The following is a 23,405-nucleotide window of genomic DNA, read 5'->3' on the forward strand; positions in this document are numbered from 1 at the left end:
AGGGTAGTCCCTCCCTTTCCTCTTATCTCCTGTCTCTGGAAAAGGAGAATTTACTTTGAAGCTATTCAAAACCTAAGCCTCTCTGAATGGTGCAACACTCTTCCTAAATAAATGTGTAAATTCCTGATTTGGGGAGAAACTAAGATTACGTACCAAGAATCATCCAACAATATTCTGACTGAATGCACGGTGGTATGACAACGAGGCTCTGAGAAAGTATGATTTATTACCCTTTGTGAGTGTGCTGAAAACCAGATTCATATAATCACCCGGAGCTAGTGTCATATTTGACGGGTATTGAAACCCAATATCCTCTAAAACTAAGTGTATCTAATTAATTGTCCTAATATTTTTAGATTAGTGTTTATGATGGGGAAACCTTATCCGCTTTGAAGTAAAATCCAGAAAAGACCTAAAGCCTGGTTGGGGAAAGTGGAGAACTAGGAATGCCAGTGTGCAGACAGAAGTATTTCTTTCTGTTCAATAAGTGTCAAAGATTAATATTACAGAACCTCTGATTACATGGCCTAATCCATTTTGGTGAATAAATTTGTTCTTGATGTCCATTGCACCTCTATTAACAGACCCTTCTCTCCGTTAAAGAGCCTGGGAGCCTTTGGGAGAGATTTCAGATATATTAAACTCCATTACAGAAAATGTAATTTCTGTCAATATAATTCTATGTATTCTTCAATTTAGTATTTTAGAGATAACAAGCTACTTACAATATATTTGCCTTTGGAGGATTAATTTACAAAGTGCACTATCTTCAAGACACAGACAGACTCACATAGGCATTGCTTGTAAGGGTTATCAATTTCTATGACCTTACTGCAGCTTTGGGAGATCAATTTTTGCGGCCCTTTTAGTTAAGCGGATAGGGAGCCAGTGGAAGATCGTCGTCGGCAGCCATCCGTCTCGAGAGACGATGGTGTAGCTTCTTAAGAGTCTATCTGCACCGCCGAGAATGGCTGTGCAGTCCGACTCGGGAGTGACACGGTATCTGTCTCCTCCCGTGTTGAATCGACATCTTGCGATGACGCTGGAGTGTCCTCTCCAGTGAAGCTGAAGCTACAGAGCCTGGGCAGGGTGATATGGAGGGTCTGCTGTTGCCCATGCAGCAGACCCCCCCCCCCTCTTCGCAGCTGAAGGATCCAAGGGAAAGACGGAGTCAATACAGCTTGGCTTCAGGTGCGCCGCAGGAGTTGCCGGTGTTGACTACAACGTCAAACCGCCTTAGGGACTCCGGCTCCGGATTTTCTGTCGGGGTTTACTCCCTTAGCCTTTCCCCTGAAGAGGTATGCCGCAAGGCAGCGGAGGTTTTTTGGAGTCAGAGTTTTCCTTCTCTGATGTGCCCTGACTGGAAGATCGAACCAGCGACACTTAGCTCGCAGGCCGACGCTCAATCCACTGAGCCAAACCAGCCAGGGTTAGCCAGTGGAAGATACACTATAGCTAAATGTGTTACTAGGAGTTGTGTTGCTGCTGAGGTTCTTTGTTGGCTTATTTTTACCTACTGTTGTGTCTGAATTTTCAAGATTGTTGGTCCTATGTATTTGAACTTAGTCTTTCAAATGGTTTTGGATGTTATTATAGGGTAGACCATCAATTTTGCATGCATGCCTAAATTCCTATATAGTTTCCAGGTTAAACTGATGGTGGGGCAATTTTAATACAACAGAGACTGTATAAATGTTGTATTTTCCTGGGAAATGTTCTCATTTGAGGGCCAAGGAGTGGCAGGGCAAACTCTAATTAAAGACGGCAAAGCTCTGCCATTTGGCTGATCTATCACACATGCCATCTCTTTCCCTTCTCGCCGTTGCTAGCAAACTTCACTCATAAACATTATGTTGTTACCAGAGAACAAATTCCAATACAAGTGGCGTTCTACAGGTGGACAAACTTATAGGATAGTTCCTGTAGATGCCGGGGCAGGCAGGCAGGCAGGCAGGCATTCCTGTGGCATGAAGCAGTGTGCAATTGTTGTTTTCCTAGATCCTATGTCCAGTTAGTGATCACACTCTGACTGCCTCAGCTTTGCAATTAGAAAGGGGGAAAAGGACCTCAAAAAATGTGAGGATACATGCCATAGAGCAGTTTTTCAAAGTATATGCAGGCTTTACCCTAAACTTCATACTGATATTTAATTCTGCACTGGTACATAACTTGAAAATCACTATTAGTTATGTGAGACATAAGCAAGGTTCTGCTCTCAAATGGTGCTGTGTGATGTGCGTGGAGTTAGCAGCGACTTTTGCTAGCATTTCATTGCTTCAAATTTGGCAACTGTTTCAACTCTAACAACTTGGTTTGTGGTAGAGAATTTCCCTCAAGTAACTCAAAGTTGTAAGAGATATTGCTTCTCTTGTGTTTGATGAATACTGACATTCCCGTGTTTGATCTGAGTTTTTAACGGTTTATTAATTTCCACCCGAACTTCCTTTTAAGGAGCTGATAATAGATTTCTTTTTCTTTAAGCTTTGAGGAGGAAATGGGATGCGAACATGGGAAAACCCAGATGGTGCCTCCACTGTGGCACACTGGAAGACTGAAAAGTAACATAACCACTCAAGTGAAGTGGTTTTCATTTTACTTTATTGTAATAAAAATTATACAAAGCTTTTTTGAGAGCTTGTAAACATTTTTTTTTTCTTTTTGTATTGAGCATCAAGCTCAAGTTATTTCCTTTGGGAAATAACAGTTTAAAAAATCTTCATTCACTTTCTCTTCATTTAGCCATAACATTTAAAAATGTGTCTTCCTTCTTGGATTTCTTAAAACTTGTTAACACACATGTACATTCTGTACAAACTATGAGTCACTGTTGAAGAGATTTAATAAAATGCTGAAGGGCAGGTTGGGTGTAGATCAGTCATAATTATTGGCAGGAACATGATGTATGGAAACACAATCTGAAAGTGAAAAATATAAACTCATGTCTAGTTGTTAGCTTGTCATAGAAACCCTGGCTAACGCAGCTTTAGGTTAGGTTTTAACTAAAACATGAGATGAGAAAAGTTTGGTGCGTTGTAATGCTTCTTTCATTCCATTTCTGAGTGGACTTTACATTTATTTAATGGACAAAGGTGATGTGTACTCCCTGCCTTGGTTAACTAAGGTCAACGCAAATGGGGTCTGGGGGAAGAAGAGACAACAGGGACAACTTAAACAACAATCTAAGTTTAAAACAAGACAGATTTGATTAATTAAGAGAAAATTTGGATTAAAAGGAGTAACTGTTATAATTTTTATATTTGGTTTACCTGCCAGAGTGAAAACAGAGAGAAGGAATCTGAAAATGGCTGGTATTAGGAATTGGGACCTAGGATGGAATGTGAAATATATTAGGTGAGACATCGTGGGACAAGTCTATGCCAATAACTTTTTTTGAGAGTTGAGACAATAATGCAAAGAATTTGAGTAAAAATATTTTTATCTAAATTATCTAAGTATCTGAGGTAACTGCGTGGTTTTTAAAAATCAACTTCCATGACTAATTGCCTGCATATTTCCCTCTAGCCTGCTGTGGTAGACTTATACTTGAAGTGTAATACTTTTTGAAATATAATATGTGCTATAAATGTATGTATTTTCTTCCTTTGCTCACCCACTCCCAATTATGGTTTGATCCAAAAATGATAAATAATAGCATTTGGGGTTTTGTCTCTTTGTTTTTTCATTGTTGTTGTGGTTGTGACAAACACTTCTGTTGTAGCAGCAGGGAAAACATATTGCTAATATGTTGACTGTTTTAATCATTTCAGCTTCTTAAATTTGGGGATTAGATGGTTGTTTAGGTCTTCAAATATCGAGGTAGAACTTTAAAGAAAACACACACACACATACACACACACGGTCAGTACTTGACTTTTTTTTTTTTTTTCCTCCAGATTAACTTTATTTTTTAACATTGAAAAATGTGAGTATAGAATGGTCAAATAAAAACTCCCTTATATGTTTTCATAGCAATGTTGCAGACCTGGGAATTCCATGTGATGAAAACTTGTGCCCGTGATTGTATGTTATTTGCTGGATGCCTCGACACATCTGCCTCAGCAGAGTTCTAGCCTAGGGTGCACTGAATACATTTTACAGTTTCTTTGTTTAGTACTTCCCATCCAAACACTTTCCTATCGAGGCTCAAGTTAAAATGATTATTTCTTTACCATCTAAGAAGGCAGTATGGATTTTAGATGCAAATTATATAGTATATGTGAAATCCAGTATGTACACGGAGAGAAAAATCACTCTTCATCAATCGGGTGCATACAATTCCAGGGAGCATCCTAACATCCAAGGTGACACTTTACAGAACTATCTTGGTGCTATAGTTCTCAGGTTTAGTACGCACACCAGATTTTCCTAGTTACTTCATTTATTGCCTTTAAAACTGCAAAGCATTCAGGCATCACTTCCCATTTATTACTAGCGGGGGAAAAAAGGTATGTTATCCTTAGAGATTTATGCCACTGGCAGGTAAAAACGTAAACTTACTTTTTGAAAAACAGTATCTCCCTTAATATTATAAACAGATTCAACTGGTAAAGGTCAGGTTTCTTTCTGAGTTATGGTAATAATGTAGCAAATACTTTTATAAATAATCAAAGATCCTATAAATATAGGTACCTGTGTAGATGTAAATGTTAAAACATTCACAAATTATCCTTTCAACTTCTGCGATCTAAAAATCAATAGGGGGTCATAGGGTTTCATAGAATTGCTCTGCTTTTTCTTCCGACATAATTTAATAATACATTTTACAGATGTTGTTTAAACATTAGGTACAGATTGTTTTGTCAATAAAGCTAAACAGAGGCATGACACAAAAGCAAGAAAAACAGATGTAAAGGAAACAGGGCACCATGCAAGAGGTACCATGCAACCACAGCACGGAAGTGCAGGGCGTGTAGTGATTTTCCTTGCCTGGGAATTACCTAGGGGTGGAACAACTTCACACACAAAAGGTAATTTTATTAAGCAGGTGGCTTAACTTTTTCCCTTGAGAATTTAAGTGTAACCTACACTTAAGGTAGACTTTGTAATTGATCAATGGAGTAACAGGTGCAGTATCTTTCAAAGAAGAAGAAGGAGAAGAAGGAGGTATAAATAGAAAAGCTCTCCAGAACATCTCAGAATGGGTTGTTGTTCTTCAAGCCACAGTTAATTGCTATGCTTTTCACCTTGAGTGTCAATTCTAATAATATCATCTTTACAGGCACTTACTCTGGGCTTAGATTATAGCAATCAGTAATGCTCACTAGATAAAATACTGTCTAGTTGCTCATAAGAAAATATTGAAATCAGTCAAAAAATGTTTAGCTTGCATATTGCCTGAGACAGAACTGGCGAGGTGCCAGGCAGGCAGGGTGTTATTAGGAAAGCTGAGCAAATAGCTCGCAGGGAAAAGAGCTGTGAATTCAGAAATCTTCAGGTATTGTCATGTCAGAGAGTCTTAGGAGTTCAACAGAGACACCACTTTTGTCTTCAGGTTTTAAAAATTTACAACAAACAGTCCTCTCTGAAAATGACTCTGCAGTTTGTTAAATACACTTTGTGTAAGTTTCAGGCCATACACTCACTCAGATCCCAGGCCCCTACTTGCACATGCCCTCCCCCGCGCCCCCACTAGATCACACAGGTCATACTGTGAAAGATGGAAACCCCTAAGGAAGGAATAGGTGTGTTGGCTCCCTGTGCCAGATGGAAAAACCATGCCCTTCTACTGGGGGACCTTGAGTTTAGGTGAGAAGAGAAACAGGAATGTGGGAGGTAGAAAGCTGGACTTGAGAAAGTCCAAATACTCTTTGGGATAATGAGTCTCCTCCAGCCAGCATTCAAAGACAGTTTGTGTGCTTTTCAGGATGAGACAAGAGTGTTGATGCCTGAAATCGAGTCGTGACCACCTGCGGAAATATTTCAGGACCGCTTAGGGTTGGGGTTCATGTGAGGCCCAGAGTGGAGTTGGGAGACTGATTTGTCCGCCATGGGCCCCATGCCTCTGAAAGTCTGTGATCCCTTTCAAGGCAGAGAAGCTGGTGGCTTGGTTGTTGGCTCTGAACAGGGTGTGTAGATCAGCAGGACTTGTTGCAAGTCCTGATTAAGCCAGATTTGTTGTTTTCAGTGTCTTGGCACAAGTATTTGGTCCTAGAAATGGAAAGGACTCCTTATGGGTCATGCAGCGTGGCAAAGCTGGGCCTGATTCCCACTTACTTGCATAGAGCTTGGGAAGGGAGGGGGCTCAGAGGCAACAGGATCAAGGAGAAGAGCTCCGGCATCTGCAGGGGGCTAAGGAAAAAATTCCCCTATAAGCCCCACGAAAACATACACCTTACACAGGGCTAGCAAAGGCAGGGATTATCTAGGGGAGAGAACATCTCGAGTCAGAATGTTTCGTGTGTTGTCTCCACTCCTCACCAATGAGATGTGTGCCCTTAACCGAGTCACTTTATCTCCATGGCAACAACTTCCTCTGCCTTTGATAGGTAGGACTAATTACTGGGACTCTATGTCTCTTCCAGCTCTAATGTTCTAGACTGTAAGATAAGGTAAACCAAAGAAAAGCTTGTTTAATGTTCTGAAACTGACTCTGATTCCAACTTTACACTACGACTGGGAAAAAGGAGAGAGTCCTTTGATAAAGAGACAGACAGGAAAATTAAAAAGTTATTTTTTTCTTCATCTTAAATAAGCAAATCAAGCACTGTAAAATAAAAACTAGATGAAATTAAACATTATTACAAGACGTGAAAAACATGTATGCTGTCATTTGGGGACCCATAATAGAGATAAATCAGTTGTTTGTAGCAGTGTGCTATGAGACTATGAAGGGCATGACAGATAATAGGCTCGAAATTTATGAAATTATTGTACAGCAAAATTTGTTTTTTCCTCGGGCGCTCAATCTTTTTCTCTAGTAATTCTGTACATGACAAACTTTTTAGTGGGTGCATTAATAATCTATAAGTAATGGGTTGTCAGGTGTCAGTTAGATAAGATTAAAAGACTGTTTAAGCATTATCCACTTGCTTCTTTGCATGAGTTTTATAGGTCAGGAGAAGTAACTTTTTGAATTGTGGTTGTATGCACATGTTGATTTTTTTTTTTTTTCCAGTCTCTCTCTCTCTCATTTGGCCCTACTCCAGGTATACATGGAAGAACTGTATTACATTACGTAAATCCTGCATGTAGGAGCAGATTGGAAACTTACACTATGTGAATCAAGGGGACGCATGTCTCAGTTGTCTTCTGTAAACTTATCTTAGTTTTTCAAACGTTACTCTTTTTCTTCTTAAAGGAACCTCTGTAAGGGGAAGAAGCCTCAGCTGAGAAGGGCACCGAAGCTTTAGACATTAGGAGTTTTCTAACAAGTCAGGTTTAGGTCTATTCTTGTCAAATCTGTCTTACGTGTGTTTACATATAGTTTGCCTTTCTGGTATTTTCTGCTTGCACAGACCTGATCTCCACCTATTTTGTGTCAACAGTTGCTGAGGCTGGTGTTGGGTGATTAAACCACTGAGCACCGAAGCACCGAGCTGTGCCCACAGAGAGGCCCTCTCACTTACATCATCATCCTGCTTCAGGCTGTGCCTACATAAAACAAACAGCATTTCTGAGTGGTTAAAAAGTCAGCCTGAAACATGAACAAAACGGGGCAAATGTTGCCTCTTCGTTGAATAAAACAATTTTCTCAAAAATGGAGTGGAGCCAGGGGTGTGGGGGAAGGAAGTATTTCTGAGGGAAAATGTTGTCTTGGATCTGATCCGCATTGCTCCAGTGTGTAAATGCCTAGAGCTTTTTGTAAATGCTTAGCATTTTGTTCTGTTTCTTTTTTAATTTTTAAGGGGAAAGAGAACATTAAAAAACAAACAAACCCTCCAACAACATGGATGCTTGTAACTTCGGCAAATACAGGGCTCTCTTCAATGTCCTCATAGTCGTTGATATTTTCCTCTTTATTTTATTTCCATTCTTATGGGGCTTTTCAGCCTGACCCATTAATACAGCAAATAATGCACTCTGTTGGGCTCTTGACACCTGAACAATAACAAATAAATGAAAAACTTTAATCGGTTCCCATCATTGAGGGTTCCCTTTTCCTTTTTAGCCTTTTAACCAAAGTGACTAAAGGACCTAAGGCCTCACAAGATTAGATCCATCACTGAAGAAGGGGAAAAAAATATTTTCTTTCTCAAACATATGAACTCTTTCAGGTCCATGGGGGTTATTGGTGTTGGGTTCAAAATGTAACTTAGCTCAACAATGAATTTCCTGTCATTGGAGAGATCTGGCTGAATATTGATAAAGCCATTATTTTTCCAGAATAGTATATTGCCTAGGGACGAAAGTTAAATGTGTCATGATTAAAAATATTGTAAGTTTCTACTATTTTGCACCCTAGGATGCTGATTTAAATGTAAACCAGTACTTTTGAGGGTTGTTGTCTGGTTGAAGGGTTTTGTTGGCCTGTGTCCCTAGACTCTGCTGTTGTTGACTTTACTTAATCCTTAGTTTGGGTCAGAGTTCATTCATATGTACTTTGAAAGGGCAGGGAGTAGAGGATGGTGAAAAGCTAATTGAAAGAATTGTATGTGTCCCAAGACGTCAGATCTCAGCCCCGACGGCTGGTCATCCAGCAGTCCTATTTACAGAAAGGAAATGACTCCCATACTCTGGGCCAGGTGTGGATGGGAGGGAGTGGGGGGCCAAAAGGCATATTAGAGTCTATTAGAGTCATTCTGAGTGAGTGTAGTATAAAAAAGCCCACGGGAATTAACTTTGGATTTTAGTCCTTTTACTTCTTTTGAGAATGCAAGTCACAAAGGGACATGAGATTTTGAAATTTACCTAAAGGGAGCCTGGATTCAAATTTTAGAAACTGTGCTACGGAACAACAGAAGCCAAGAGCTGAGTGGAATTTTATGCATCATTTAACAGTTGAGGCTCAGGGCCTCAGTGTTACTCTGCTAGTTAGAGGCAAGGATGGGGCTGATTCCTAGTCCAGCGCCTCTTCCATTCCACCATTAAATATTTATTTTTAACAACTTTCTTGAGATATAATTCACATGCCATGCAGTTTATCCACTTAAAATATACAATTCAATGGTTTTTAGGAGTGAAGCTATTCCCACAATTTTACAACACTGTCACCACCGCAAAAAGAAAATCTGTACCCTTTATTTATTTTATGTTTTAATTTTGTATTGCAGTATCATTAGTTAATAACATTATATAAATTCCAGGTGTACAACATTATAATTTGATATCGGTATACTCTATTGTCTGTACACTTTAGCTATCACCCCAACCCACACTTCCATCCTCCATCCCACCAGCTCCTGGCAACCACTAATCTACTTTCTGTCTCTATAGATTTGCCTATTCTGGACATTTCACTTAAATGTTATCATATAATATGTGGTCTTTTGTGGGCTGATTTCTTTCTCTTAGAATCATGTTTTAAAATTTCATCCATGTTGTAATGTGTAGTCAGTACTTCAGCCCTCTTCATGGCTAAATAATATTTCATTTTATGGATATACCACATTTTGTTTATCCATGCATCAGTAGTTTCTACCTCTTGTAACTATAAGCATTCACATACAAGTTTTTTTGTGCCATTAGGTATTTTTGAGAATCATAATTATAATATCCCAACAATCCGTGTTATGTGTTACAATTTATGAAGCACTTGCCAGTGTTTTGACTATGATTATTATGCATAATGTTGTTCAAGGCAAAGGGTAGCCACTCAGAAGAGAAGTGCACATTCTCTAAAGTTTCTCAGTGTGACTTAGATGCCCATAAGAATTTTTCAAAGATTTGACACATTTTAAGAATAGGTCGTTCTGTTGTTTTTAATGTCTTCATTTGCAACTTTCTATCATATACCTCATTTGAGAGATTTTTGCCTTTTAATATAAGTGGTTTCATTTGTATTTAAGGGCCTACATATTATTACATTTTGACATACATTAAATAGAACTGAGTTTTCAAGCTTTACTAATTGAAACAGAAATTACAGCCAACATTCTAAGCAATAGAGACAGACCCCCATTCAAGTCAAGTCGTCTTCATTGTGTCATTCCATAGCCTAATTTGGCAGGTAAAAGTAGAAATCAAGCTACATTTAGAGGTAACCTCCCTTGGCATAAGTCTGGAGACTCTAGGTTTGAGAAGTTTTGGATTGGTCAAGACTTGGGAACTAAGGCAGATGAAAGAGAGATCTTAGGGAAAGGAAAGCTCACAGATACTCCAAGAAGGTGATGGTATTCCATAACATCATATATATGCTGGGGCTGGCTGGCCACTGTTCTAACACAGGAGGGTTCCAGTGCCAGTCATTCAGGGAAAAGTTTAAGAAAATTGTGTATTTGATCATTACATTGGCCATGCACCCCAAGTGGCTGTGACATTCATGGTTTGTGCCTATTGTCCAGGATTGTTATTCATAGTGTCCCTTTACTTTTGAAAGCATCCCAGATTAGATGATAAATTATCTGGTCATTCTATTTATAATGGAAGTAGGCAGAAAATTGAGATTTGTTTTAAATAAATACATATTTTGCAGTGTTTATGGGAGGTTTAGTTAGATGCAATGTTATTGACTTTTTGTGAATATGGGGAAATTAAAATTTATATGGAAAATGATTCAGCTTAAATCAAAATGAGACACATCTATTATTTGATGATATTATTATACCTATTCTTACTTTTTCATTGCTACAGGAGGTTTTGCTATATTATTGTAGATTGCCCTATTGCTTATCCATTGTGCTAATAATTATTTTATTTTATTTTATTTTATTATTTTTTTACTGTGTGGTTGCCTCTCACTCGTGCCCCTAACTGGGGACCTGACGTGCAACCTAGTAATGTGCCCTGACTGGGAATCGAACCAGCGACACTTGGCTCGCAGGCCGATGCTGATAATTTTAATTCTGTATATTTTTCTTATATTTATATGGTTATAAAAACTCATATTTGGCAAATTGTCTATTACATTTAAGTAAATATTTTATAAATGCCATTTTGTTACCTATGCTTTATGTCAGTAGGTACTTAAGATAGTTTTTACTGTTGAGCATCTCTTAGGCTAGATCTGGTGAGACATCCCTATAATCTATCCCATTGAGTTTGAGCCTAGTGCTTTAGTGACCTAAAAGGCAGCAGGTAGTAGCAAAAGAAATGCAGACCCCCATTTAGGGAACCGCTGTTGCTTTGAATTCAGGTCAAATGAAAGGATTTAGCAAGCTTATATATACTTTTAGAACAAAAAAATATCACTTTACAATTTGCTTTCAAGGAAAACTTCGTTATCTATAACCTAATGATAAAAATATTTGGAAGTTGTTTCAACATCTAAGGTTCAAAATAATACGTGGCTTTTGTTGTTTTTTGTATTACTTTTTTAAACTAGTGAATTTTTTCACTAATTGCTTTGAAGAAAATTTTATATGTGATTAACTTCTTCAATTTCAGTTCTTTCTAGAATAATTTGACAAATATACCTGTCACTGGTAAAGAAGAGTAGCCTTCTCAGACTGCTGACTGATGGGTTTATTGTGATTTGAGCAAGTTCCAATATGCTTCTAGCATGGATGGGAAGCAGGACCTGTGCTCCCGTCTCTCCCCTGTCCACTCACCTCTTCCACCCTCAGACACACAGATGATGTATTGCAGTCCTGGAACTATCAGATCCTGGAGGAGGTTGAGAAAATAGAGAGAAGTACCACAAACATGATTTCATAAGGTTTGACCTGAGATTGAGTCAACTTTCTCAAGCATCTTAAAATCATCTTTCATGCAATTTTATTTCCCAGAGAGAATGTAAAGTCTTGGACTCTTGAAGACTGTCAGTTATGGATCATTAAACCCAATAAGTAAATGTAAATCTAAAATGAAGAATCCAGCAAAAGATTATGAAGTTGATTTCTTGTTTTAAAGAACAGAGAACTATTTGGGAGATAGCGAGAACTCTTTCCCTGAAAGGTTTATTTATAGAACAGCCTTAAAGTTATTAGGAAATGCTGACTTAAAAAAAATATAGTGTATATGGTTTTATTTAAATGACTGTGATAAAGTTGAAAGAAATGCGATGTCAAGGAAAATTCATGGACTAGAGAAAAGACAAAATTCTGGAATTCAGCAGTTGATTTCCAATGTGACATTTTATATCTGAAGATTTTTCACAAGGTTTAATTCTATAGAAATATTTATAGAAATTACCTAAATAAATTAGGTATCAGTTACATTGTTATATTTGCATGTTGCTTATTTTTAACTGAATAAAGAATAGAGCATGAAGAAATCACCAGTATTTATACTTAAGAATGCATGGTATTAATTTTTATTATTATTAAAATTATTTTGTAGGTATTTCTAACTATACCTAAATATTAATCAAAAATGAGTATTATTTGTACTTTCTTTGATGGATAGTACAGGTATAGAAGGTATCTTTACTAACATATCCTGCTATTTAAGGAAATCTTTTCTTTAATATTAAGTTGATAATTTTAGCTTCTTGGACATAGGGAGGGTATTGTAAAGTGGGATTCCTCTATACTTAAATGGGTACTTACCTTCCTGCTGACTATTCCCTTATGCCTAGTGAGCAGGAAGCACTGTGGGGATGACTGACAATCATGTCATTGTTTAGAAACAACAACATTTTGATGTTATGTGGTTCACTGAGTTGGTAGTGACGTACTAAAGTAACAAAATTGGGACTTCTCTTAATTATCAGCGAACATATAGGGTCATAAACGTTGAAGAATAGACTTAATTGAGTAAAGGTGAGAGTGCCATTTCTGAAAGTGAATAAGCAATTTTTCTTTATTTTTGTTAGTATTACAGAGAACCATACAAGGAAGACAAAGGGTATAAAAGTATAGCAAAAGGACAAAGCTATGTGGAAAAAGCTGCCTGTGGAACTGGGAAAATGTACCTTGAGTTTTGGTTCAGATGGATGCCCACTATAATCTCTCTACCTCTTCTGGTTCTCACCAAGAGGAAACTAAACTTAGCAATCCAGTTTTGTGGGAAGGAACCAGGGCAAGCAGTGGAGGATAAACAAAGGACAAAGGTCAACTTTTCAAAGCTGTTCTACCAGATCTTGCTTAGAAAACTATTCAGGTATTCAAAGACTGAGAATAAAAGGAGGTAGGTGGAATTAGCAGAATAAAAAGAAAATTAAAAAGTCTCATAAAAAAATCAGGGGTCAAGAGAAGAAAGAACAAAGCAAAACTTTTTGTATTTCTTTTTAGCATAACTCAGAATTCACCTCCCATTTTCTCTGTCTGATTCCTATTTAAAAATGCAAAGACTAAAATGCAATTTTGAGATGATCCAATGTGGCATATTTTTGCAGATTTTTCTCCCCTTTTAACCTCCCATTCTCCCTAAGTAAAAAGAAATACGAGTGTATCTCTATTCATTTTGACATGGAATGAAGCTATAAAGTCAAGCCATTAAAATCCTTTTCTTTTTAAAACTTATTTTGAGAAAGAAGATAGTTGCACCACAGGAAGAAATTCTAATCCATGATTCTATGAAAAACGGAAATATAAGAATTATTTCCCTTGTTCAGTCTTCTATCATCTACAGGATGTCCAGTTCTTAAAGAATATTTTACAAAAGAAGATTGTGATTTCAAAGCAAAATGGAATTAAAAAAATATATACCTTGATGCTCAGAATGTGATATGGAAAGGCAAACAGGATGTTTCCCAACCTGAAAGCATACTTGACTGAGAAGTTTACCTTTTTAAATGCCCAGTTTATGGCAAATTTGAGCTAAATACTATTAAACCACGGTGTGAAACTCCTTTAATGAGTAAGAAAAACTGTCCTGTTGTCATGTATTCCTGACATTATACATCTGACTTCTAAGGGCTGTAATGTTTGGATATCAATTGTAAAAGTTTTCTCTTATATCTTTAAACTAACGAACTTCTTAAAGACCTTATCACTATGGAAAATTCTAAAGATTGTGTGTAGTCCATGGACATATTTTATCTTAAATTACTTTGTGATTGTTGGAGAATGTATATTTTATTGTATTTTCAAATTGGGATTATGTCTTCTCTTTATTAATTCCTCTCTAAAAACACTGTTTCTTCTTATGTTTAAGCTCTAATATATACTTATGTATTCATATGTAAATATAGATATATATTTGAACACACACATATGAGCTTAAAATAAGTTTTACTGATGCTTCTTGAAATGACAGTGTTTTAAGAAGGGAATATGTTCATATAGGTTCACATTAAATCTAAAGTTCCTTTTTTGGTTCAGTGTTTAGAGAATTCTTGATAAATTAGAATCTTCCACAATGGAAAGTAAAGCATTCTGTCACAAAAGCAGGGAGGATGAGACACAAGGTCAAAGGGCATTTTAGAAACAAACAGCTGGACCAGTTTATTTAAACAGATACAGGGATGGGGGAACTGACCTCTGTTTGACTTATAGTGGGAGGAGCAAGAATGTCATTTTATTACTTTGCCCAGAAGGAAAATGTTTTTGTATCTGAATTCACCCCGAAGCCATCTAAACACATGGCTTTGCTGTATATAGCATAATTCCAAAGAGAGTCATATAAGATAGTCTAGGATAATGATAAAATGCACTAAAGAGAATCAAATGTTGAGATGGTTTTAAGATCAAAGAGATGATGCTTTAAAAAATAAAACATTTTGCTATTAGCTATTTTCAGATAAAGATATCTACCATGACCCCAGATAATAATGTGTTTCCTGTAAGTATAGGAGTTGTAATTCAGTAACATTCTAAGAGTTTATGATGTTGTATAGGAGTTGATAAAGTTTTCAGAAATGAGAAGTTCCAAGTATGTAGTCCAATGGTTGAGACAAAGTAATTAGGTATTCTTGGATTTTCAAAGTTTGATTATTTTTATTTTATTTAATGAAAGAATTCCCACCTTCATATCTACATATCCTATAGATAGCTTACATTGGTGTTGTCAATAACTATGACTGGTTATTGCCACCAGAAGAAAAGCAAACAGCACCGAGTACCTGGGGACCCTTAGCTGAGAGGCTGTGGGGAGGTACTTGCTCGCTGCATGGGGCCGGAGCATTTAGTGTTGTCCACTGACCTTTAGAGGCACATAGACAAACCTCAGCATAGTGAGCAGAGTGGCTCACATGGTGAGTGGACTCAATATCCTAAAAGAACTCGCATTCTAGAATGAACTTGTTGAGAGTCACAGGTGTGTAACAGGGAGAAGAGGGGAGAAACCAATGGGGCGTGATGGCTATAGTTGAAATATTTGAAAGCCAATCCTAAGAAGTAAGGTTAAAATTGTTTCAATTACCCCAAGGAGTTGCCCTGGTGAAATCATTTCAGATAAAGTAAGGCAAAAGCTGCTAAAAGTTGCTTTGTCCATAAAATGAATGGACTCTCAGGTAAGGTGGAGAGTTCTGTGTTCAGCAGAACTACCCAGCTACTCAGTGGGGATATCAGGGAGAGGGAATTCAGGTCAGTGACCAAGCCGGGTGACCATTAAAGTCACTTCCAAACCCAAGGTGTAATTTTTCTATGATTCCCTGGGTTTCGTTGTCATGGATTCAAACCTGAGTTTGCTATTATGAAATGGTCTTTGGAAATCTGAATGTACAGGTGTGAAAGAGAAAAGCTTTGGAATAGAGATAGCTCAAGTCACTGAATCTTCTTATGCATAGCTTTATCTTTGTACACACAAGCAGTATGGTCATCAAAATCCCCAATCTACAAAATGTTCAGTCATGCTTGCTCTTGGAATCAACAATAGAGTTTCTGCCAGTGGTGATCAAAACCAGCTTATTTTTAAATATCTATGTATTTCAGAATATTCTAGATGGGGCACAGTAGTGGCCATGCTCTGGTTAGGACATTAGATAGGGGGCGCTTGCTACTGTTCGGTTTGCCAGTTGTGTATCATTCAGCAGATTATTAGCATCTCTTGGGTAATGTGTGACCTCAAATAAGTAACTTAAGTTCTCTGAGCTGTGGCTTCTCATTTGTTAAAAGTGTGCTTCCTGTTTTTAGATAGTCTAAGTCATATCCACAAAATACTGTTTTTAAAAGGACTTTTAAAAAAAGTTATCAGAGTTCCTTCCCTCTAAGATCCTGCAGATTATGAACAGTACCATAGATAAAGAGTTGGGCTTTGCTCTCTTACCTATTTTAGTTACTATGAAAATTACTTTTGGTATATGCAGAATATTAATATTAAATAATTTTCTAATTGGTCATGCAGTGAAGACAGCTAATGAAAAAACAGATTTTTTTTTTCCATTTTAATTGGTTATTTCACATAGTGTTTGTGCTACACCTGTGCTTATAATGAGAATGGAGAATTAATCTAACCTTCTGCTCACATGATTCCAATTTCCATGGTTTATACAAGATAATGATAACCTGATTTGCAACACAATTTGTTTTAGGTCTGTGTTTTAAATATTTTTATTAGCAGTTCAAGGACTTCATATACAAGAACTGATATAATATGTATTGCCAATAAGAGCACCAACAGTGTCCTTTTAATTAGATTCCGCTGTCATTACTTATTTTAATTACCTCTCTGATAATGAAAAAGCAAGACTGTAAGATATTAAGAATCTTAAAATATCGTGAAGTATTCATTTTTATTTAAAAAACCCGCCCCTGTCTGTTTAATGGTTTGTGTTTTGGGAACTAATTTTCTACCTGAACTGGGGAGACTTACAAACTAGAATTCATACTGGACTATGAATCCTTTAATTATTAATAGTGGAATTATTAAACTTTTAATTGTATTTTTTTATGTGCTGCTCATGTTCAATATATTCATTTCTGAGTTGAGAACTAAAAGCAATTTACTATTTCAGAATTAATATGTCCTGTTCATTTTCTGTATTTGATATGTAATTCTTAGTATTACTCCATACAGACAGGTTTTAAGAGTTAGAAACTTCATGCACATGCCTTTGGAGAGCTTGTATTAATCACTTTTTGAGAGGCAACAAAAATTGTAAGGAATATCTTATTAAGACACTTAAGTGACTTAAATATCTTAATAAGATGTTCATTATAAGATTTCAGGTATAGCTGGAGAAAGCAAGATTATAAGTTCAATTACTGTATAGCTGTGACCTCGCCTTGACCTCAGACTTTGCATAAAGAGAAAAAAAAAAAAAAGCCACCCCAAGAAATCTCTGCAAGGAATGCATTTCTCTGAAGTCCCCAGCAGTGTGAGTTAGTGGTGATAAACTCCAGACATTCTCTCATTTGATGGTGTGCTGCCATCCCAGTTCATTATCTTAATAGTGGGCATTAAAATAGAATTAGGTTTGCAAGAGGTAGGGAAGGTTTTGATAACAATTGTAAAAAAGAAGTCAGACAACATAAGATTGAAATGTCACTAATTAGGAGCGGTAACACACATCTTACTCTCTCCACCAAATACCACCCCCCCACACCCTGCAATTGAAAAGACTGGTGGCTATCTCGTATTGTTTCCTGAAAACTCCACTAATTCCCCCATGAAAAGATGAAATGGAAGTGTCCAACTGTGGTAAAACAGGCAAACATAAATCAACTCAGAAACCCCAAGCCTATGTACTCAAAGGTCACTGGGGGTTACAGGTTTTGCAGTATGTGAAACTGCACATAGAACGGGAGAAAACCATTTTGCCAAGATTTAGCTTTGATTCATTTTCTCTTCCTCCACCCCTCAACCCCCAAACACTCTGTTTTGCTTTATTTTTAGGAATAATGATTTGCTGTACTTTCTTGGTTACAGGTTTATTAATGCCCGGAGAAGAATAGTGCAGCCCATGATAGACCAGTCCAACCGAGCAGGCAAGTCCCCCATAGTGACTGTATTCAAGTCACGCAAGCGAAAACCATCCTCAAGCCATTCACTGGGAGGTCCGATACCTGGTAAATAAACTGGGAGTGAGTGCTAGGAGCGCCTGGCAATTAAAATGAAACCAGTTTTGTTTCATAACAACACTAATCAATTTAACATCATTATAAAATGTTTGGAGAAGGTGGGAAAAAAGCCGACAGAGAAAAGTAACTTAAATCATATGCTCAGTTACAATATTCTTTGTACACATTCAATATATTAATGTTATTTTTTTTTCTGAGTTTGCCTTCCCAGCTCTTTCTGCTACTATGACCACTCCCTGGTGCATGGCTTGGTGTGGAATTGCTGTAAACTTTATTACCTGTCAAAAGGGCAAAGGGGTCAGGATCGCTTGTGGGACTCAGTAAAGTTCAAAGACATTCAATGAGGTAGAGCTTTTGTGTGCTTTAATAACCCAAGGCAGCTTACTTCTGAAGCAGCTTTTCATGTACAGTTAAAACATGGGGTTCAGGTAGTGGTATAAATACACGATTCCTATTTCTCAGGTCTTCTCTTATTCAACTTTTTTTTTCTTTTTTAAATAACAGCTTTTTGTTTTTTAATCTGAGCTTAAAATGGCAATACTTCTATGGGATCCTAGCTTGCAGATCTAAAAATCCAAGAAACATCTTTGTAGGATTTTTTGTTGTTGTTGTTCTGTAATATACCAATGAGATCAACAACAGTATTTACTAGGGGTGATGTGGGTCTTCACTTTCCTTACAAAACACACATTCATCTCAGAGAGAGCACTACGAAAAACCATGTTAAGCACCACATTGAGTCACTATATATTTAGTCATATTCCTGGAATTTTATTCCATTCAACAACTGTTACGTGATCACCAGACAAAACCCAAACATGAGGTTTCTGTATGTTCACTCTTTTTTGAACAGTGTTTTAAAACTTGGTCACAGAAGTATGTGGAGCTGAAATTTAACTTCAGTTGTTTTAAAATGACACCTGCCTGGTCTCTTTCTCTCTCTGGCTATTTCATTCTCTGTCGGAGACTGTTATTAAGAACCTGTGTTCTGCACTTTTGTAGTAAGTCAAGGGACACCTTATAACCCCGACGGACAGCCAATGGGAGGTTTTGTAATGGACGGTCAGCAACACATGGGCATCAGGGCACCAGGTAAGACTGTTTTGTGGTTGCTTCTCATTTTAACTCCAAGAGTGTCACCCCCATCAGCACAGGTAAATCCACTTCATCCTTTGCTGTTATCTCAAGCTGCCTGCCTTGCCTGCCATCTGTGCATCTAAGATATTGCAGAGGGGAAGCCAGGATCTTTGTGCACTGAAGATCTCACTGTTTCTCAACCCTCTGGAATCTATTTTTTTTAAGGGTCTTTTGGCACTATCTGTTGACTTTGCTCATTTTCTGGCCTCTTCTTGGATTTTTATCTCCCTTCTAGGACCTATGAGTGGAATGGGCATGAATATGGGCATGGAGGGGCAGTGGCACTACATGTAACCTTCATCTAGTTAACCAATCGCAAAGCCAGGGGGAAGTAAGTACAAATGGGGTCTTTGTTTTCACTTTGTCCTAGGAATATTTTTCCTCTTGCATTTTCTTATGTTCTCCTTGCCCATAGCTTCATGCTTGTTCATTCCTTTCCATTAAACTCCTGGTTTCTTGCTTCCTTCATTTTCTCCTTGGTTGTGATCAAGCTTTTAAGCTTATAAATACTGTGTATGATGTACATTTATCCTGTGTGTTGCTATTATACAGTACTGACCACATGACAAAATAAGAAACAGTCAGGAGGTGGGGGAGTGGGTTGTCATAGCAACAGACTGATTTGCAAAATGTAAGCAGTCTGCAGCAGTGCAAGGAGAGGAAAGAGCATGTCCCCAAAGTGTCATAAATCTGTCTAACCGCAGTTGATGCATGAGTTACATTTCTACACTAACCTGCAAGACACTGAAAAGCCAAACAGAGACTTCTTTTAGGGAAAATAAACACTAGCTTTACCAAGGGTATGTAAAAGCATATTTTGAGCTTCAGTCAACTAAACTTTGATTTTTTTTTTCTTAGTTTATTCCTTTGTCTGTCCATCATAATGGGATTACGTGTGGCAATGGAAAAAGGGAGAATACAAAATAGAGGTGTGCACAGCAGGCTGCAGGGCTTAGCCTAGGCTAATTGACTATATCCAAATTAAGTATGCCATCACTTGCAGTGTGACAAATGGATTTGACTTATTCAGTATACAAAAATAGAGATCATTAATGCAATCTTCAGTGGCAGGCCTAGTGAAGTGGGCCTAGGACAACTGGCCCAGATTCTCACTCTTGCATTTTCTCTCCAAAAAAGATGTTCCAGCAATTTGTGTTCAAACAAGTAAAACTGTTTTGAGCACCAAAGCTCTTGTGTGCTTCCTAAATTACCCCTAATAGCATTGCTCTTCCTTTGTTTCTAAAATTAAAATCAGTTATGTCCCAGTCTTGGTTGTGTCTCTGATTATATTAACACACTATTTAAAGTCACTGCTCAGGCCAAGGGTAGTTTGTATTGGTCTTCCTCTCTGGGTGTGAGTCAAATATAAGTTCAACAATTAGCTCCGAAAACATTCCACTGAACTTGAGAATGCAACAGTCTTATTACCTCATCATGGAATTCTCTAGCTAAGTTAATTTAAATATTGTTTCTTAGTTTCTGGGTCAATTAAATTTAAATGATGTATTTTATGCTTCGTGACCAATTAAATTAATAGGTTATTACAAAAAATATTATCATCTTTTTTGATTAAAGAGCTGTGGGTACAGTATATTTTATAAGCAATTTTCATTAGTTCAAAAATGTTCCTTTAGGCTAGATTAAGCAGCCATTCATTGCTAGAGCCTAGAGACCTTATTCGAAGGTGTTCATCGTATTCACAGTACACTATTACTTAGTACTAAAGCCAATTGAACCTACTTAGCGATAGCGTTATGCCTTTCACCCTTGATGATTATGGAGCTTATAGCTCTCAGAAACAATACACCTGTCAGTTTCCATCAACTATAGCAATCCATGCAGAAGACAAGAGGCTTCTCAAAGCAGGAGGGGTATTGTTTTAGGTTCAATTTTTCTTATTGTTCTCAAAATCATTGAAAGGTGGACAGGGTTTTGTGAAGGCTTTCTTTCCTCCAGCTCTAAGGAATCATGAGGAAGGAATTCATTGATAACTGTTATTGTTTTGTTTTGTTTTAATTTCCCAAAGTACAGGTTTAGCTACGTAATCAGCCATAGTGAGCCTGTCTAGTTAGTTTCATGTGAGATGTTTCATGACCAGTGCACGGTACTCTTGTACTTTTGGTAGAGAATACTTCAGGGAGCAAAAGTGCTTTTTCAGACCAGACCTCAAATAGCAGTTTTATTTTTTAAATAAATAAGACCTCAGTAGGCTGACTTGATAACAGTGACAATAAAACAAAACTAAACATATATATATAGTCACAAAATGTGAGTTTCCAGCATGGCATTTCTCATTTTATTTTCTACTGTATGAATCAAAAGAATACTTTACGGAGCCATGTTCATTCCCTTGATCACAATGTCCCCTGGCTTTCATAGGATTGCCGTAGCCAGAACCACACGATTGCTTTTTCATAATATTTTCTTTTTGTTTCTTTCTTTTGAATTTCTACAGGGCTGCAAAGTATGCCAGGGGAGTATGTAGCCCGGGGTGGTCCAATGGGTGTGAGTATGGGACAGCCAAGTTATACCCAACCCCAGATGCCCCCCCATCCTGCTCAGCTGCGTCATGGGCCCCCCATGCATACGTACATTCCTGGACACCCTCACCACCCAACAGTGATGATGCATGGAGGACCGCCCCACCCTGGAATGTCAATGTCAGCATCAAGCCCCACGGTTCTTAATACAGGAGACCCAACAATGAGTGGACAAGTCATGGACATTCATGCTCAGTAGCTTAAGGGAATATACATTGTTTGCAATGGTGACTGATTTCAAATCATGTTTTTTCTGCAATGACTGTGGAGTTCCATTCTTGGCGTCTACTTTGGACCAAGGAGCATCCCTAATTCTTCATAGGGACTCTTAAAAAGCAGGAAATACCAACCGAAGTCAATTTGGGGGACATGCTAAATAACTATATAAGACATTAAGAGAACAAAGAGTGAAATATTGTAAATGCTATTATACTGTTATCCATATTACGTTGTTTCTTATAGATTTTTTAAGAAAAATGTGAAATTTTTCCACACTATGTGTGTTGTTTCCATAGCTCTTCACTTCCTCCAGAAGCCTCCTTACATTAAAAAGCCTTACAGTTATCCTGCAAGGGACAGGAAGGTCTGATTTGCAGGATTTTTAGAGCATTAAAATAACTATCAGGCAGAAGAATCTTTCTTCTCGCCTAGGATTTCAGCCATGCGTGCGCTGTCTCTCTCTTTCTCTCTCTCTCTCTCTTTTCCTCTCTCTCCCTCTTTCTAGCCTGGGGCTTGAATTTGCATGTCTAATTCATTTACTCACCATATTTGAATTGGCCTGAACAGATGTAAATCGGGAAGGATGGGAAAAACTGCAGTCATCAACAATGATTAATCAGCTGTTGCAGGCAGTGTCTTAAGGAGACTGGTAGGAGGAGGCATGGAAACCAAAAGGCCGTGTGTTTAGAAGCCTAATTGTCACATCAAGCATCATTGTCCCCATGCAACAACCACCACCTTATACATCACTTCCTGTTTTATGCAGCTCAAAAACATAGACTGAAGATTTATTTTTAATATGTTGACTTTATTTCTGAGCAAAGCATCAGTCATGTGTGTATTTTTCCATAGTCCCACCTTGGAGCATTTATGTAGACATTGTAAATAAATTTTGTGCAAAAAGGACTGGAAAAATGAACTGTATTATTGCAATTTTTTTTTTTGTAAAAGTAGCAGTTTGGTATGAGTTGGCATGCATACAAGATTTACTAAGTGGGATAAGCTAATTATACTTTTTGTTGTGGATAAACAAATGCTTGTTGATAGCCTTTTTCTATCAAGAAACCAAGGAGCTAATTATTAATAACAATCATTGCACACCGAGTCTTAGCGTTTCTGACTGAAACAGTTTGGATTGTATAATAACGCCAAGCCCAGTTGTAGTTGTTTGAGTGCAGTAATGAAATCTGAATCTAAAATAAAAACAAGATTATTTTTGTCATGCTGACTCCACTGCTTGAAAAATTTGTTTACTGCCCCCAAATTTTTGATGATTAATGCAGTAAATATAAAAATTAATTTTGGATCCCTAAGATATATACATATTTGAAAATTTTAACCACAAAATAAATTATTTAATAATAGTTACTGATTTCTTTAAGCTGACTTAATGAACTCCTAATATCAGAAAATTTAAGGCCTAAGGGCACTAAACTAACTGTAGACTCAGATTACATCCAACAGAATTACTCATCTAATATCAGTGAAATTATTCTTGCACATAATGGCAAATCAAGTACAGAGTTAAGTATTTTACTGAGGATGTTACCTACGATGAGCAGTATATGTT

At 37.4% G+C, this 23,405-nt stretch overlaps 1 protein-coding gene across 2 annotated transcripts in view; it reads left to right on the forward strand.

Moving 5' to 3' along the window:
- Nucleotides 1-23,057, forward strand: part of MEIS1 (Meis homeobox 1) — a 132,106-nt gene extending 109,049 nt beyond the window's left edge. Inside the window, exons 10-13 of one of the 2 annotated variants that reach the window (XM_090281409.1) lie at nucleotides 17,788-17,927; nucleotides 18,942-19,031; nucleotides 19,312-19,407; nucleotides 21,532-21,596. In XM_090281409.1, the coding sequence (XP_090137535.1) occupies nucleotides 17,788-17,927; nucleotides 18,942-19,031; nucleotides 19,312-19,370 (289 nt within the window). In that variant the 3' untranslated portion in view covers nucleotides 19,371-19,407; nucleotides 21,532-21,596. Of the gene's footprint in view, nucleotides 1-17,787; nucleotides 17,928-18,941; nucleotides 19,032-19,311; nucleotides 19,408-21,531 lie in introns of both variants that reach the window. The other variant, XM_090281408.1, reaches the window with a different exon arrangement.
- The last annotated feature ends 348 nt before the right edge of the window (nucleotides 23,058-23,405 follow it).

Source organism: Furipterus horrens, unplaced genomic scaffold (genome assembly GCF_987537825.1).
Source record: "Furipterus horrens unplaced genomic scaffold, mFurHor1.1.pri manual_scaffold_6, whole genome shotgun sequence".
Lineage (NCBI taxonomy): Eukaryota > Metazoa > Chordata > Mammalia > Chiroptera > Furipteridae > Furipterus > Furipterus horrens.